A 14607-nucleotide genomic window follows, 5' to 3' on the forward strand; every position below is an offset into this window, starting at 1 on the left:
TAATGTGTGTGTGATCTGTGATCCAAATCCTACAACCCTGTACAGGGAGACAGGAGCGAGGGGGTCAGGTACACCCCTGCACAGGGAGCGAGGGGGTCAGGTACACCCCTGCACAGGGAGCGAGGGGGTCAGGTACACCCCTGCACAGGGAGCGAGGGGGTCAGGTACACCCCTGCACAGGGAGCGAGGGGGGTCAGGTACACCCCTGCACAGGGAGCGAGGGGGGTCAGGTACACCCCTGCACAGGGAGCGAGGGGGTCAGGTACGAAGAGAGAGGGAGGTTCAGTGAAGGAATGAAGGAGGGAGGGAGGGAGGGAATGGAGGCAGGAGAGGAAAGGAAGAGGGTGGGAGGGAACAGAGGGAGGGAGGAAAGCCCGTTTAAAGCTGTTCTGTGCCCACCTCAGGACACTGAACGTGTAACTGTCTCAGATACTTACTGTAGAGGCTTCTCTCCAGTGTGAATCATCCTGTGAACGGCCAAATTGTGCGAGCTCTTAAAGGCACGGGCGCAGTATTCACAGATATAATCCCGCTGATCTGTGGGGCAGCAAGAGAGTGATTAGCGGTGGCGAGAGTAACAGACAGAGCGCGCGCAAGAGAGGGGCAGACACACAGAAACACACAGGCCGAGAGAGACAGAGAGGGAGACAGAGACAGGCAGAGAGAGAGGGGGAGAGAGTTAAAGACACGGGGAGGGGGGGAGAGAGAGAGAGAGAGAGAGAGAGACAAGGAGAGAGCAAGGCAGTGACAAAGGCACTGAAAGAGAGACAGGTAGACACACAATTGCTATTTATAATTATGATGAAGGAATGGGACAGGGTAGATAGAAGTAGGCTGTTTCCAGCAGATGAGCTGTCTAAAATGAGGGGGGTGGAGTGGGGAAGAGAGGTAGGGGGAAGAAAACAAATCGGGGAGAGAAAGAGTGACAGAGCGAGAGCGAAAACCTAGGGACTGAAAGCAGAGCCCCCCCTCGACACAACATCCGAACGCCCCCAGACATGGCGTCTGAATGACGCCCACCACCCCACCCCCACCCCCGACACAGCGTCCGAACGCCCCGCCAGATTATGAATGCAGATCCCAGCCTCAAAACAGGGTCTGAATGCAGACCCCAGTACAGGGCCTCAACACTGATCGCAAGCCTCAGCCACCCCTTGAATCCCACATCCCCCCACAAACCCCTCCGATCGCTGGCGGGTACCTGAGTGGTGCTTTGTGTGCCGTAGCAGCTGTTTCTGAAGTCGGAAGAGGCGCCCGCAGGATGGGTGCGGGCAGACATACTTCTTCTTCAGCATGTGCTGGTATCTCATGTGGTGCTGGAAGAGAATCACAGTCACCGTCACCATCGCGAGGGACGAGATTAGTGTAACCAACTCACCATCGTCACACGAGTAAACTACAGCAACCAACTCACCATCGTCACACAAGGAGAGGCGAGTGCAACCCCAACTCACCATTGCACAAGGAACATACGAGCAGGAGGAGGCCATTCAGCCCCTCGAGCCTGCTCCGCCATTAAATGAGATCCGAGCAGCGGCAGAATTCGAGAGTGACGTCACAGTACAGAAAGTGACGCTGGCGGAGGGGAAGAAGCTGATTGGTGAGTAGTGGGGGAGTGCTTTTTTTTTCTTCAATTTTAAGTTTATTTCTTTTAAGGTAGTTCATAGTTAAGGTAGTTCGGGAGAGCGAGAATCCGAGAGAATAAATTTGAGGTGAGAGTTTTTTAATTAAAAGTATGGCAGGGGACCTCAGTCCCGTGCATTGCACGGCCTGCAGCATGTGGGAATTCCTAGACGCTTCTTACAGTCAGGATGACCACATGTGCAGTAAGTGCCAACGGTTTGGCCAACTTGAGATCCGGTTTTCGGAGCTCGCGCGTCAGCTGGAGGCACTGCGATGTATCCGTGAGGCTGAGAGTTACGTGCATAGCACGTTTTTAAACGTGGTCACCCCACAACTTAAGAAAGTGCAGTCAGAGGGGGAATGGGAGACCACCAGTCAGATAGTCAGGAAAGCCCCAGAGTGCATCTCACTCAACAACCGTTTTTCTGTGTTGGAAAACGGTGGAAGTAACGGTTCCTCTGGGGAGTGCAGCCAGAGCCAAGTTCACGGCACTGTGGGTGGCTCAGCTGCACAAGGGGGGAGGAGTAAGAGTGGAAGGGCAATAGTGGTAGGAGACTCAATAGTGAGGGGTGCAGACAGGCGTTTCTGCAGCCGCAGTCGTGACTCCAGGTTGGTATGTTGCCTCCCTGGTGCCAGGGTGAAGGATGTCACTGAACGGCTGCAGGGCATTCTGAAGGGGGAGGGTGAACAGTCAGAGGTCGTGGTTCACATTGGTACCAACGACATAGGTAGAAAGAGGGATGAGGTCCTGCAACAAGAATTTAGGGAGCTAGGCAGCAGATCAAGAAGCAGGACCTCAAAGGTTGTAATCGATGGATTAGTCCAGGTGCCACGTGCTAGTGAATATAGAAATAGGAGGATAGAGCAGAATGCATGGCTAAAGAGTTGGTGCAGGAGGGAGGGCTTTAGTTTCCTGGATCACTAGGTCTGTTTCTGGGGAAGGTGGGACCTGTACAAGTCGGACGAGTTGCACCTGAATCGGAACGGGACCAACATCCTTGCGGGGAAGTTTGCTAGTGCTGTTGGGGGGCCGGGGGGGGGGGGTGGGTTTAAACTAACTTGGCAGGGGGATGGGATACGAAGTGGAGCTATAGTAGGGGGTGATGCACAGCCAAATATAGAGAAAAAACAAGTCAGTCTGGAAGGCAGAGCAAATATGTAACGGCACAAGGCAGTATGGCAAGGCTGGATGGCATTTATTTTAATGCAAGGAGTCTTGCGAGTAAGGCAGGTGAATTGAAGGTGTTGATGAACAAAGGGAGTATGATATTGTTGCTATCACAGAGACATGGTTGAGGGAGGGAGGGGCAGGGCTGGCAGCTCAATATTCCGGGGTATAGAATCTTCAGGCGAGACAGAGGGGGGGGGGGGGGGTGTAAAAGAGATGGGGTTGTCGCAATATTAATCAAGGAGTCAATTACTGCTGTAAGGAGGGATATCATCTTAGCAGGTTCCTCTAATGAGACCATATGGTTAGAACTTAAAAACAAAAAAGGGGCAAGCACTTTGCTGGGAGTGTACTGTAGGCCCCCAAACAGTCAGGGGGAGATAGAGGAATAGATATATAGGCAAATCTCAGAAAAGTGTAGAAATAATAGTAGGGGATTTCAACTTCCCCAATATTAACTGGGATAGTCAGAGTGTGAAAGGCTTAGAGGGTGCGGAATTCGTAAAGTGCATCCAGGAGAGCTTTTTGAGCCAGCATGTGGAAATTCCTACAAGAGAGGGGGCGGTATTGGACCTAATTCTAGAGAATGTAGCCAGGCAAGTGGTAAAGTGTTAGTAGGAGAGCATTTTGGTGACAGTGGCCATAATTCGGTGAGATTTAAGGTAGTCATGGAAAAGGACAAAGATGGACCGGAAATAAAGGTTCTAAATTGGGGGAAGGCAGATTTAAATATGATAAGGCAGTATCTGGCCAAAGTGGACTGGGATCAGCTACTTGCAGGAAAATCCACATTAGAGCAGTGGGAGTCATTCAGAAAGGAAATAGAGTACAATGCCAACATGTTCCCCTAAAGGTCAAGGGTGGGACCAACAAGTCCAGGGAACCCTGGATGTCAAGGGATATACAAGAATGGATTAGGAAAAAAAGGGAGGCTTTTGGCAGATGCAAAGGACTAAAAACAGTGGAAGCCCTAGGAGTATAGAAAGTGCAGCAGGGTATGTAAAGAAATTAGGAGAGCGAAGAGGGGGCATGAAAAAACTCTGGTGGGCAAAATAAAGGAAAACCCAAGGTGTTTTATAAGTATATTAAGGGCAAGAGGATAACCAGGGAAGGAGTAGGTCCCATCAGGGACCAAAGTGGCAAACTGTGTGTAGAGCTGGAAGATGTCGGTGAGGTTTTAAATGAATATTTTGCATCTGTGTTCACTATGGAGAAGGACGATGTAGGCATAGAATTCAGGCAGGGGGATTGTGATATACTTGAACAAATTAGCATCGAGAGGGAGGAGGTACTAGCAGTTTTAGCGGGCTTAAAAGTGGATAAATCCCCAGGCCCAGACGAGATGTATCCCAGGCTGCTGCTTGAGGCAAGGGAGGAGATCGCAGGGGCTCGGACACAAATTTTCAAAACCTCTCTGGCCACAGGGGAGGTGCCAGAGGACTGGAGGACAGCTAACATAGTACCATTATACAAGAAGGGTAGTAGGGATAAACCAGGGAACTACAGGCCAGTGAGCCCAACATCAGTGGTAGGGAAATTATTGAAAAAAATTCCGAGGGGCAGAATTAGTCTCTACTTGGAGTGGCAAGGATTAATCAAAGATAGTCAGCATGGCTTTGTCAGGGGGAGATCATGTCTGACCAATTTGATTGAATTTTGAGAGGGGATGACTAGGTGTGTGGATGAGGGTAGTGCAGTTGATGTTGTCTCCATGGACTTCAGTAAGGCTTTTGACAAGGTCCCACATGGGAGACTGGACAAGAAGGTAAGAGCTCATGGGATCCAGGGCAATTTGGCACATTGGATCCAAAATTGGCTTAGTGGCAGGAGGCAGAGGGTGATGGTCGAAGGTTGATTTTGTGACTGGAAGCCTGTGTCCAGTGGTGTACCACAGGGATCGGTGCTGGGTCCTTTGCTGCTTGTAGTGTACATTAATGATTTAGATATGAATGTAGGAGGTATGATCAGTAAGTTCGCAGATGACATGAAAATTGGTGGAGTGGTAAATAGCGAGGAGGGAAGCCTCAGGCTACAGGACGATATAGACGGGTTGGTTAGATGGGCAAAACAATGGCAAATGGAATTTAACCTGGAAAAGTGTGAGGTGATGCATTTTGGGAGGATTAACAAGGCAAGGGAATACACAATGAATGGTAGGACCCTAGGAACGACAGAGGGACCTTGGTGTGCATGTACATAGATCCCTGAAGGCAGCATGAGAGGTAGATAAGGTGGTTAAAAAGGCATATGGGATACTTGCCTTCATTAGCTGAGGCATAGAATATAAGAGCATGGAGTTATGATGGAGCTGTACAAAACACTAGTTAGGCCACAGCTGGAATACTGTGTGCAGTTCCGGTCGCCACACTATAGGAAGGATGTGACTGCATTGGAAAGGGTGCAGAGGAGATTCACCAGGATGTTAACTGGGCTGGAGCGCTTCAGCTATGAAGAGAGACTGGATAGGCTGGGGTTGTTTTCCTCAGAGCAGAGAGGGCTGAGGGGGGACCTGATTGAGGTGTACAAAATTATGAGGGGCTTGGATAGGATAGATAAAAAGGAACGTTTCCCCTTAGTAGAGGGGTCAATAACCAGGGGGCATAGTTTCAAGGTAAGGGGCAGGAGGTTTAAGAGGGGATTTGAGGGAAAACCTTTTCACCCAGAGGGTGGTTGGAATCTGGAACTCGCTGCCTGAAAGGGTGGTAGAGGCAGGAACCCTCAACATTCAAGAAGCATTTAGATGGGCACTTGAAACACCATAGCATACAAGGCTACGGACCAAGTGCTGGAAAATAGGATTAGAATAGACAGGGCTTGATGGCTGGCGTGGACACGATGGGCCGAAGGGCCTCTTTCTGTGCTGTATAACTCTAAATAAAAAATCTGGAAGTTCAAAAAGCGCGATGAAACTACTGGATTGTCATAAAAATCCATCTGATTCACTAATGTCCTTCAGGGAAGGAAATCTTCCGTCCTTACGTGGTCTGGCCTATGAGCGACTCCAGACTCACATCAATGCGTTTGACTCTTAACTGCCCTCTGAAATGGCCAAGCAACCCATTCAGTTGCACCAAACCGCCAACAAGTATATATGGACCGCAGCTGTCAAGAAGGTAGCTCACCACCACTTTCTCGAGGGCAATTAGGGACGGGCAATAAATGCTGGTCTTGCCAGCGAAGCCTACATCTCATGGACGAATAAACATTTTTTTTTTTTTTTTTTTTTTTAAAGAAAGTAGCCTGTTCTATCCTTTTTAGGTCCAAAGTGAATGACCTCACATCTGCCTACATTGAAATCCATTTGCCACAGTTTTGTCCATTTGCTTAATCTACCAATATCTCTGTAATTTTATGCTTCCGTCTACACTGCCTGCAATGCCGCTTATCTTTATGTCATCAGCAAATTTGGATATGTGGCTTTGTATCCCAACATCTAAGTCGTTAATAAATACAGCGAATAGTTGAGGTCCCAACACAGATCCCAGCGGGACACCACTAGTCACATCCTGCCAATTAGAGTACCTACCCATTATCCCTACTCCCCGTCTCCTGCCGCTCAGCCAATTTCCTAACCAGGTCAATAATTTGCCTTCAATTCCATGGCCTTCAACTTTAGTTAACAGTCTCTTATGTGGGACTTTATCAAATGCCTTCTGGAAGTCCATATTAAGAACATCCAGACATTTCCCCTGTCCACTACTTTAGTCACCTCTTCAAAAAAATTCAATCAGGTTTGTCAGGCATGACCTACCTTTCACAAATCCATGCTGGCTCTCTCTGATCAGCTGAAAATGTTCAAGGTGTTCAGTCACCCGATCCTTAATTATACACACTAGTAAATTTGTGACAACTGATGTTAGGCTAACTGATCTATAATTCCCTGGTTTCCCTCTCATTTCTTAAATAGTGGAGTGACATGTGCAATTTTCCAATCTAAAGGAATGGTTCCCAAATCGAGGGAATTTTGGAAGATTAGAGTTAGGGCATCTACAATGTGCTCACCTACTTTCTTTAAAACCCTGCGGTGGAAACCATCTGGTCCTGGGGATTTGTCACTCTTTAGTGCCATTATTTTCTTCCTTACATTAATTTTGGTGAGTCCCTGTTTCAATATTAGTTTCCTTGGGATTACTGGCATGCTGACCTATTCCTCTACTGTAAATACAGACTCAAAGTAATTATTCACCATGTCCGCCATTTCCTTAACATTGACAATATCTCCGTTATCAGTTTTCAAGGGGCCAACATTGCTCTTGACCACCCTCTTTTTTAATATAATTGTAAAACATTTTTGCGTGATTTTGATATCCCTTGCGAGTTTCTTTTCATACTTGTTTTTGTGATTAGATCCTGTTCTAGGTCAGAGTGACATGACAACTTACAGGAAACTCTCGTTTAAACGGCACCTAAATATCTGGAATTCTATATTAACTGGCAAAATTCATACTCCAAAAACACCACCTCAATAACCGGAAATGTTGCCGAGTCCAAGTCCCCCGCGGTGGCCGAGTTAGTCAGTGGGGGTAGTTCTCCAAACTGCCACTACTCGGCTTCTTGGTGCTGTCGGAAGTCCAATTACTGTATACTGCACATTTCTTGATTTTTTTTATTTTTGTTTGTTAAAAAATAGCCTCTATAGATAACCCTCTCTGTCACCCGGAATTTATAATCAACCGGCACCATCCCAGTCCTGTCGGTGCCGGATACCAAAGAGTTTCCTGTATATATTTATATAGTGCCTTCAATGTAGCAAAATGTCCCAAGTTGCTTCACAGGAGCGTAATCAATAAAAATTTTGACACTGAGTCACAGAAGGAGAGAATCAGGACAGACGACCAAAAGCTTGGTCAGAGAGGCAGGTTTTAAAGGAACATCTTGAAAGGAGGAGGTAGAGAGGCTTAGGGAAGGAATTCCAGAGCTTTGAGCCTCGGCAGATGGAGGCATGGCCACCAATGGTGGAGCGATTTAAAATCGGGGAAGTGCAAAAGGCCAGAATTAGAGGAGCGCAAAAATCTCGGAGGGTTGAGGTCTGGAGGAGGTTACAGAGATAGCGAGGGCCATGGAGGGGGTTCAAAACAAGGATGAGGATTTTTTTATTTTTTTTAATTTTTTTTTTATAATTGTCGGACTGGGATCCAGTGTAGGTCAGCAAGCACAAGGGCGATGGGTGAACGGGACTTGGTGAGAGTTAAAATACGGCAGCAGGGTTTATGTAGGGTGGAAGATGGAAAGCGAGCCAGGAGAGCATTGGAATGGTCAAGTCCAGAGGTGACAAAGGCATGGATGAGGGTTTCAGCAGCAGATGAGCCGAGGCAGAGGCGGAGTCGGGCGATTGAGTACAAAAGTAGAGAAGTTTTGCTGAATCGTTATGAAGCGCTGGTTAGGCCACAACTGCATCCAGTTCTGGTCACCACACTTTAGGAAGGATGTGAAGGCCCTTGAGAGGGTGCAGAGGAGATTTACCAGAATGGTTCCGGGGATGGGGGATCTTAGCTACAAGGACAGGTTGGAGAAGCTGGATTTGTTTTCATTGGAGCAAAGGAGGTTGATTTGATAAAGGTGTACACGATAAGGACGGGTTTGGATAGGCTAGACGGGGAAAGGCTGCTCCCACTAGCCACTTGAGGGAAATAAACTTGCAGGGTTACGGGGATAGAGCGGGGGAATGGGACTGACTGGATTGCTCTACAGAGGGCCGGCATGGACTCGATGGGCCAAATGGCCTCCTTCTGTGCCGTTATGACACTATGACTATGTTACGAAGGTGGAAGTAGGCAGTCTTGGTGACGAAGCGGGTATGTGGTCAGAAGCTCATCTTGGGTCAAATACAACACCAAGGTTGCGAGCGGTCTGGCTCAGCTTCAGGCAGTTGCCAGGGAGTGGGATGGAGTCGGTGGCCAGGGTACTGAGTTTGTGGTAGGGACCGAAGACAATGGCTTCAGTCTTCCCAATAATTAGTTGGAGGAAATTCCTGCTCATCCAGTACTGGATGTTGGACAAGCAGTTGACAAATCAGAGACAGTAGAGGGGTCCAGAGAGGTGGCGGTGAGGTAGAGCCGAGTGTCATCAGCGTACACATGGAACTTAATGTTGTGTTTTCCGATGATGTCGCCGAGGAGCAGCATGTAGATGTGAAATAGAAGGGGGCCAAGGATAGATCCTTGGGGGACACCAGAGGTAGCAGTGCAGGAGTGGGAAGAGACGCCATTGCAGGCAATTCTCTGGCTATGATTCGATAGATAATAGAACCAAGCGAGTGCAGTCCCACCCTCAGTACAGAAATAGGAGGATAGAGCAGATGAATGCGTGGCTGGAGAGATGGTGCAGGTGGGAGGACTTTAGATTCCTGAGGCATTGGGACCGTTTCTGGGGGAGGCGGGACCTGTTGCAGCTCAACAGAGCCAGGACCAATATCCTTGTTTGGGGGGGGGGGGGGGGGGGGGTAAACTAGCTGGGCAGGGGGATGGGAACCTGAGAATAGATTCAGAAGGGAGAGAAGCAAAGCTTAAATTAGAAAGCAGAAAAGTAGAAAGTGAATTTGGAAGACAGAGGAAGCAAGGGCTAGAAAATAGACAACAAGGGAGTTTGGCAGTGCTAATGGTATATACTTCAATGCAAGGTGTATAGGGAATAAGGCAGATGAGCTGAGAGTACAGATAGACACTTGGGAGTATGATATTATGGCTATTACTGAGACATGGCTGAAAGAAGGCAGGTATGGCAGCTCAACATTCCTGGTTACAGGGTTTTCAGACAAGATAGAGAGAGGGGTACAAAAAAAAAAAAAAGAGGGGGTGTCACAGTATTTATTAAATAAATAATTCCAGCTGTGAGGAGGGATGATATGTTCGAAGGATCATCAAAGGAGGCCATATGGGTTGAATTGAAGAACAAAAAAGGGGTGATCACACTGCTGGGAGTGCACTCTTGACCCCCAAACAGTCAGAGGGAGATAGAAGAGCAAATATGTAGGCAAATTTCTGAGAAGTGCAAAAACTATAGGGCAGTAATAGAAGGGGATTTCAACTACCCTAATATAAACTGGGTTAAAATTAGTGTGAAAGGTATAGAGGGTGCGGAATTCCTAAAATGCATTCAGGAGAACTTTTTTAGCCAGTATGCAACAAGCCCAGCAAGGGAGGGGGCGGTTCTGGACTTAGTTTCAGGGAATGAAACTGGGCAGGTGGAAGGGGTATCAGTGGGGGAGTATATTGGTGGTAGTGATCATAATTCAATTAGATTTAGGGTAGTTATAGAAAAGGACAAAGATAGACCAGGAATAAAAGTTCTCAATTGGGGAAAAGCCAATTTTGCTAAGCTGAGATGGGATTTAGCCAAAGTGGACTGGAAACAGCTACTTGAAGGTAAATCAGTGTCAGAGCAGTGGGAGGCATTCGAGCAGGAGATCCCGAGGGTTCAGAGCAAGTTATGTTCCCTTAAAGAAAAAGGGTGGGACTAAAAAATCTAGAGCCCCCTGGATGGCAAGGGACATCCAGGGTAGGATAAAGAAAAAAAAAAAGAGGCTTATGACAGATCCCGAGGGCTCGATACTGCAGAAACTCGAGGAGTATAGAAAGTGCAGGAGTGCAATTAAAAAGGAAATTAGGAAAGCAAAGAGAGAGCAAGCATGAAAACATTTTGGCAAGTAAAATCAAGGCAAACCCAAACATGTTTTATAAATGCATTAAGAGCAAGCAGATAACTAATGAAAGAGCAGAGCCTATTAGAGACCATAAAGGTAATGTGTGTGTGGCGGCGGAAGACATGGGTATGGTTCTTAATGAATACTTTGCGTCCGTTTTCACAAAAGAGAGGGGTGATGCAGACATTGCAATCAGGGAGGAGGAGTATGAAATATTAGATGAAATAAACAGTGAGAGAAGAAGTATTAAGGGGCTTAGCAGCTTTGAAAGTGGATAAATCTCCAGGCCTGGATGAAATGTATCCAAGGCTGTTAAGAGACGCAAAAGAGGAAATAGCAGAGGTTCCGACCATCATTTTCCAATTGTCTCTGGCTACAGGTAAGGTGCTGAAGGACTGCTAACGTTGTACCTTTGTTTAAAAAGGGATAAACGGATAGACCGAGTAATTACAGGCCAGTCAGCCTAACCTCGGTGGTGGGGAAATTATTGGAAAAAGTTCTGAGGGACAGGATAAATCTTCATTTAGAAAGACACGGATTAATCAAGGACAGTCAGCATGGATTTGTTAAGGAAAGGTCAGTCTGACTAACTTGCTTGAATTTTGAGGAGGTAACAAGGAGGGTCGATGAGGGTAGTGCGTTTGACGTACTGTATATGGACTTCAGCAAGGCTTTTGATAAGGTCCCACATGGCAGACTGGTCACCAAAGTGAAAGCCCATGGGATCCAGGGCAAAGTGGCAAGTTGGTTCCAAAATTGGCACGGAGACAGGAAGTGAAGGGTAATGGTTGATGGGTGTTTTTGTGACTGGAAGGCTGTTTCCAGTGGGGATCTACAGGGCTCAGTACTAGGTCCCTTGCTTTTTGTGGTATACATCAACCATCTTGACTTGAATATAGGCAGTATGATTAAGAAGTTTGCAGATGATACTAAAATTGGTTGTGTGGCTGATAATAAAGAAGAAAGCTGTAGACTGCAGGAAGATATCAATGAACTGGTCAGAACAGTGGAAAATGGAATTCAATCCGGAGAAGTGTGAGGTAATGCATTTGGGCAGGGCTAACAAGGCAAGGGAATACACAATTAAATGGTAGTACAGGAAACTTTGTGCTATCCGGCACCGACGGAACCGAGCTGTTGCCGTCCCATCAAAACTGCCGGACAAATCAGCGCTAATGTTGAAACATACGGAGATTTTGAGCTCCGTATCTGGCAACAAACCCTGTTGCTTAGCAACAGCTTCTAAACAAACAGTCAGCCGTACCTTGCAAGCGTCTCTGTAGCTTAGCAACAGCTTCAGAGAGACCTTGCAGAGCCTGACTGGTGGAGAAAAAAAAGCAACAAAAAGAAAAAAAAACTAACGAAACGGCTCCTGATTTTTGCCGGTGGCTCGAGCATTCCGGACAGTTAACCTCCGGATAAACCAGTTTCCTGTACACTGAGAAGTGTAGAGCAACAAAGGGACCTTGGAGTGCAGGTCCACAGATCCCTGAAGGTAGCAGGCCAAGTAGATAAGGTGGTTAAGGCGGCATACGGAATACTTGCTTTTATAGAAACATAGAAAAATAGGAGCAGGAGTAGGCCATTCGGCCCTTCGAGCCTGCTCCACCATTCAATATGATCATGGCTGATCCTCTATCTCAATACCATATTCCCGCTCTTTCCCCATACCCCTTGATGCCTTGTGTGTCTAAAAATCTATCTATCTCCTTCTTAAATATATTCAGTGACTTGGCCTCCACAGCCTTCTGTGGTAGACAATTCCACAGGTTCACCACCGAGTGAAGAAATTTCTCCTCATCAGTCCTAAATGTCCTACCCCGTATCCCGAGACTGTGACCCCTCATTCTAGACCCCCCAAGCCAGGAGAAACATCCTCCCTGCATCCAGTCTGTCTAGCCCTGTCAGAATTTTATACATTTGAATGAGATCCCCTCTCATTCTTTTAAACTCTAGTGAATACAGGCCTAGTCGACCCAATCTCTCCTCATGCGACAGTCCTGCCATCCCAGGAATCAGTCTGGTGAACCTTTGCTGCACTCCCTCTATGGCAAGTATATCCTTTCTTGGGTAAGGAGACCAAAACTGCACACAGTACTCCAGGTGTGGTCTCGCCAAAGCCCTGTATAACTGTAGCAAGACATCCTTCCTCCTGTACTCAAATCCTCTTGCAATGAAGGCCAACATACCATTTGTCTTCCTAACTGCTTCCTGGATCTGCAGGTTTGCTTTCAGTGACTGGTGTACAAGGACACCCAGGTCCCTTTGTACATCAACATTTCCCAATCTATCACCATTTAAATAATACTCTGCCTTTGTTTTTCCTACCGAAGTGGATAACTTCACAGTTATCCACATTATACTGCATCTGCCATGTATTTGCCCACTCACTCAACTTGTCTAAATTGCCTTGAAGCCTTTGTATCTTCCTCAACTCACAACCCCACCTAGCTTAATGTCATCAGCAAACTTGGGAATATTATATTTGGTTCCCTCATCCAAATCATTGATAAATCTTGTGAATAGCTGGGGCCCAAGCACTGATCCCTGCGGTACCACACTAGTCACCGCCTGCCACCCCGAAAAAGGCCCATTTATTCCTACACTCTGTTTCCTGTCTGTTAACCTATTTTCAATCCATGCCAGTACTGTATATTACCTCCAATCCCAAGTGCTTTAATTTTGCAAACTAACCTCTTATGTGGGACTTTATCGAAGGCCTTCTGAAAATCCAAATACACCTCATCTATTCTACCAGTTACATCCTCAAAAAACTCCAGTAGGTTTGTCAAACATGATTTCCCTCTCATAAATCCATGTTGACTTTGTCTAATCCTGTTGATATTTTCTAAGTGTCCTGTTATCACATCCTTTATAATAGACGCTTGCATTTTCCCTACTACTAATGTTCGGCTAACCAGTCTGTAGTTCCCCGTTTTCTCTCTCCCTCCTTTTTTAAATAGTGGGCTTACATTTCCCACCCTCTAATCTGCAGGAACTGTTCCTTAATCTATAGAATTTTGGATGACGACAACCAATCCATTATTTCCATGGCTACCTCTTTTAGTACTCTGGGATGCAGATTATCAGGCCATGGGGATTTATCGGTTTTCAGTCCCATTAATTTCTCCAGGACTACTTTTTTAATAATACTATTCCTCCTTGTCACTAGACCCTTGGTTCCCTAGCATTTCTGGGAAGTTATTTGTGCCCTCTTGTGAAGACAGAATCAAAGTATTTTTTTTAATTGCTCTGCCATTTGCTTGTTCCCCATTATTAGCCAAGGCATAGAATACAAGAGCAGGGAGGTTATGCTTGAACTGTATAAAACACTAGTTAGGCCACAGCTAGAGTTCTGCATGCAGTTCTGGTCACCACATTACAGGAAGGATGTGATTGCACAGAGAGGGTACAGAGGAGATTTACAAGGATGTTACCTGGACTGGAGAGTTTTAACCATGAGGAAAGTGTGGATAGGAAGGACCTATTTCCCTTTGCAGAGGGGTCAACAACCACAGGGCATAGGTTTAAAGTAATTGGTAGGTTCAGAGGGGATTTGAGAGGAAATTTGTTCACCCAGAGGGTGGTGGGGGTCTGGAACTCACTGCCTGAAAGAGTGGTAGAGGCTGAAACCCTCACATCTAAAAAGTGCTTGGATGTGCACTTGAAGTGCCGTAATGTACAGGGCTACGGACCAAGAGCTGGAAAGTGGAATTAGGCTGGATAGCTCTTTGGTGGCCGGTGCGGACGATGGGCCGGAATGGCCTCCTTCCGTGCTGTAAATTTCTGTGATTCTATGATTCACCCACCTGGACGTCGGCGGAGAGGCGTTGGAGGAGGATAGTGTGGTCAACTGTGTTGAAGGCGGCAGATAGGTCGAGAAGGGTGAGGAGTGATAGTTTACCACAGTCCCCGTCACATAGGATATCAATTGTGACTTTGAAAAAGGCCTTTTCAGTGCTGTGGCGAGGGCGGAAACCGGATTGGAGGGAATCAAACATGGATTTGCGGGAAAGGTGGGCATGGATTTGGAAGACAACAACACGTTCAAGGACTTTGGAGAGAAAATGGAGGTTGGAGATGGGGCGGTAGTTTGCAAGGACGGTGGGGTCAAGGGTGTTTTTTTTTGTTGAGAAGAGTGGTGACGTAATATTTGAAGGGGAGAGGAACAGTA

General features: G+C 46.8%; 1 protein-coding gene across 1 annotated transcript in view; it reads right to left on the minus strand.

Annotated features, from left to right (window-relative positions):
• Window positions 1-433: 433 nt before the first annotated feature.
• LOC147080875 (E3 ubiquitin-protein ligase ZFP91-like) overlaps window positions 434-14607 on the minus strand; it is a gene marked incomplete at its 5' end in the record, with an annotated part of 37946 nt that continues 23772 nt past the window's right edge. The window contains 2 exons of the mRNA XM_085981051.1: window positions 434-537; window positions 1202-1316. Coding sequence (XP_085837177.1) covers window positions 434-537; window positions 1202-1316 — 219 coding nt within the window. The remainder of the gene's footprint in view (window positions 538-1201; window positions 1317-14607) is intronic.

The sequence above is a fragment of the Somniosus microcephalus genome, unplaced genomic scaffold (genome assembly GCF_052327205.1).
Source record: "Somniosus microcephalus isolate GS21.2 unplaced genomic scaffold, FLI_Smic_1.0 scaffold1052, whole genome shotgun sequence".
NCBI lineage: Eukaryota > Metazoa > Chordata > Chondrichthyes > Squaliformes > Somniosidae > Somniosus > Somniosus microcephalus.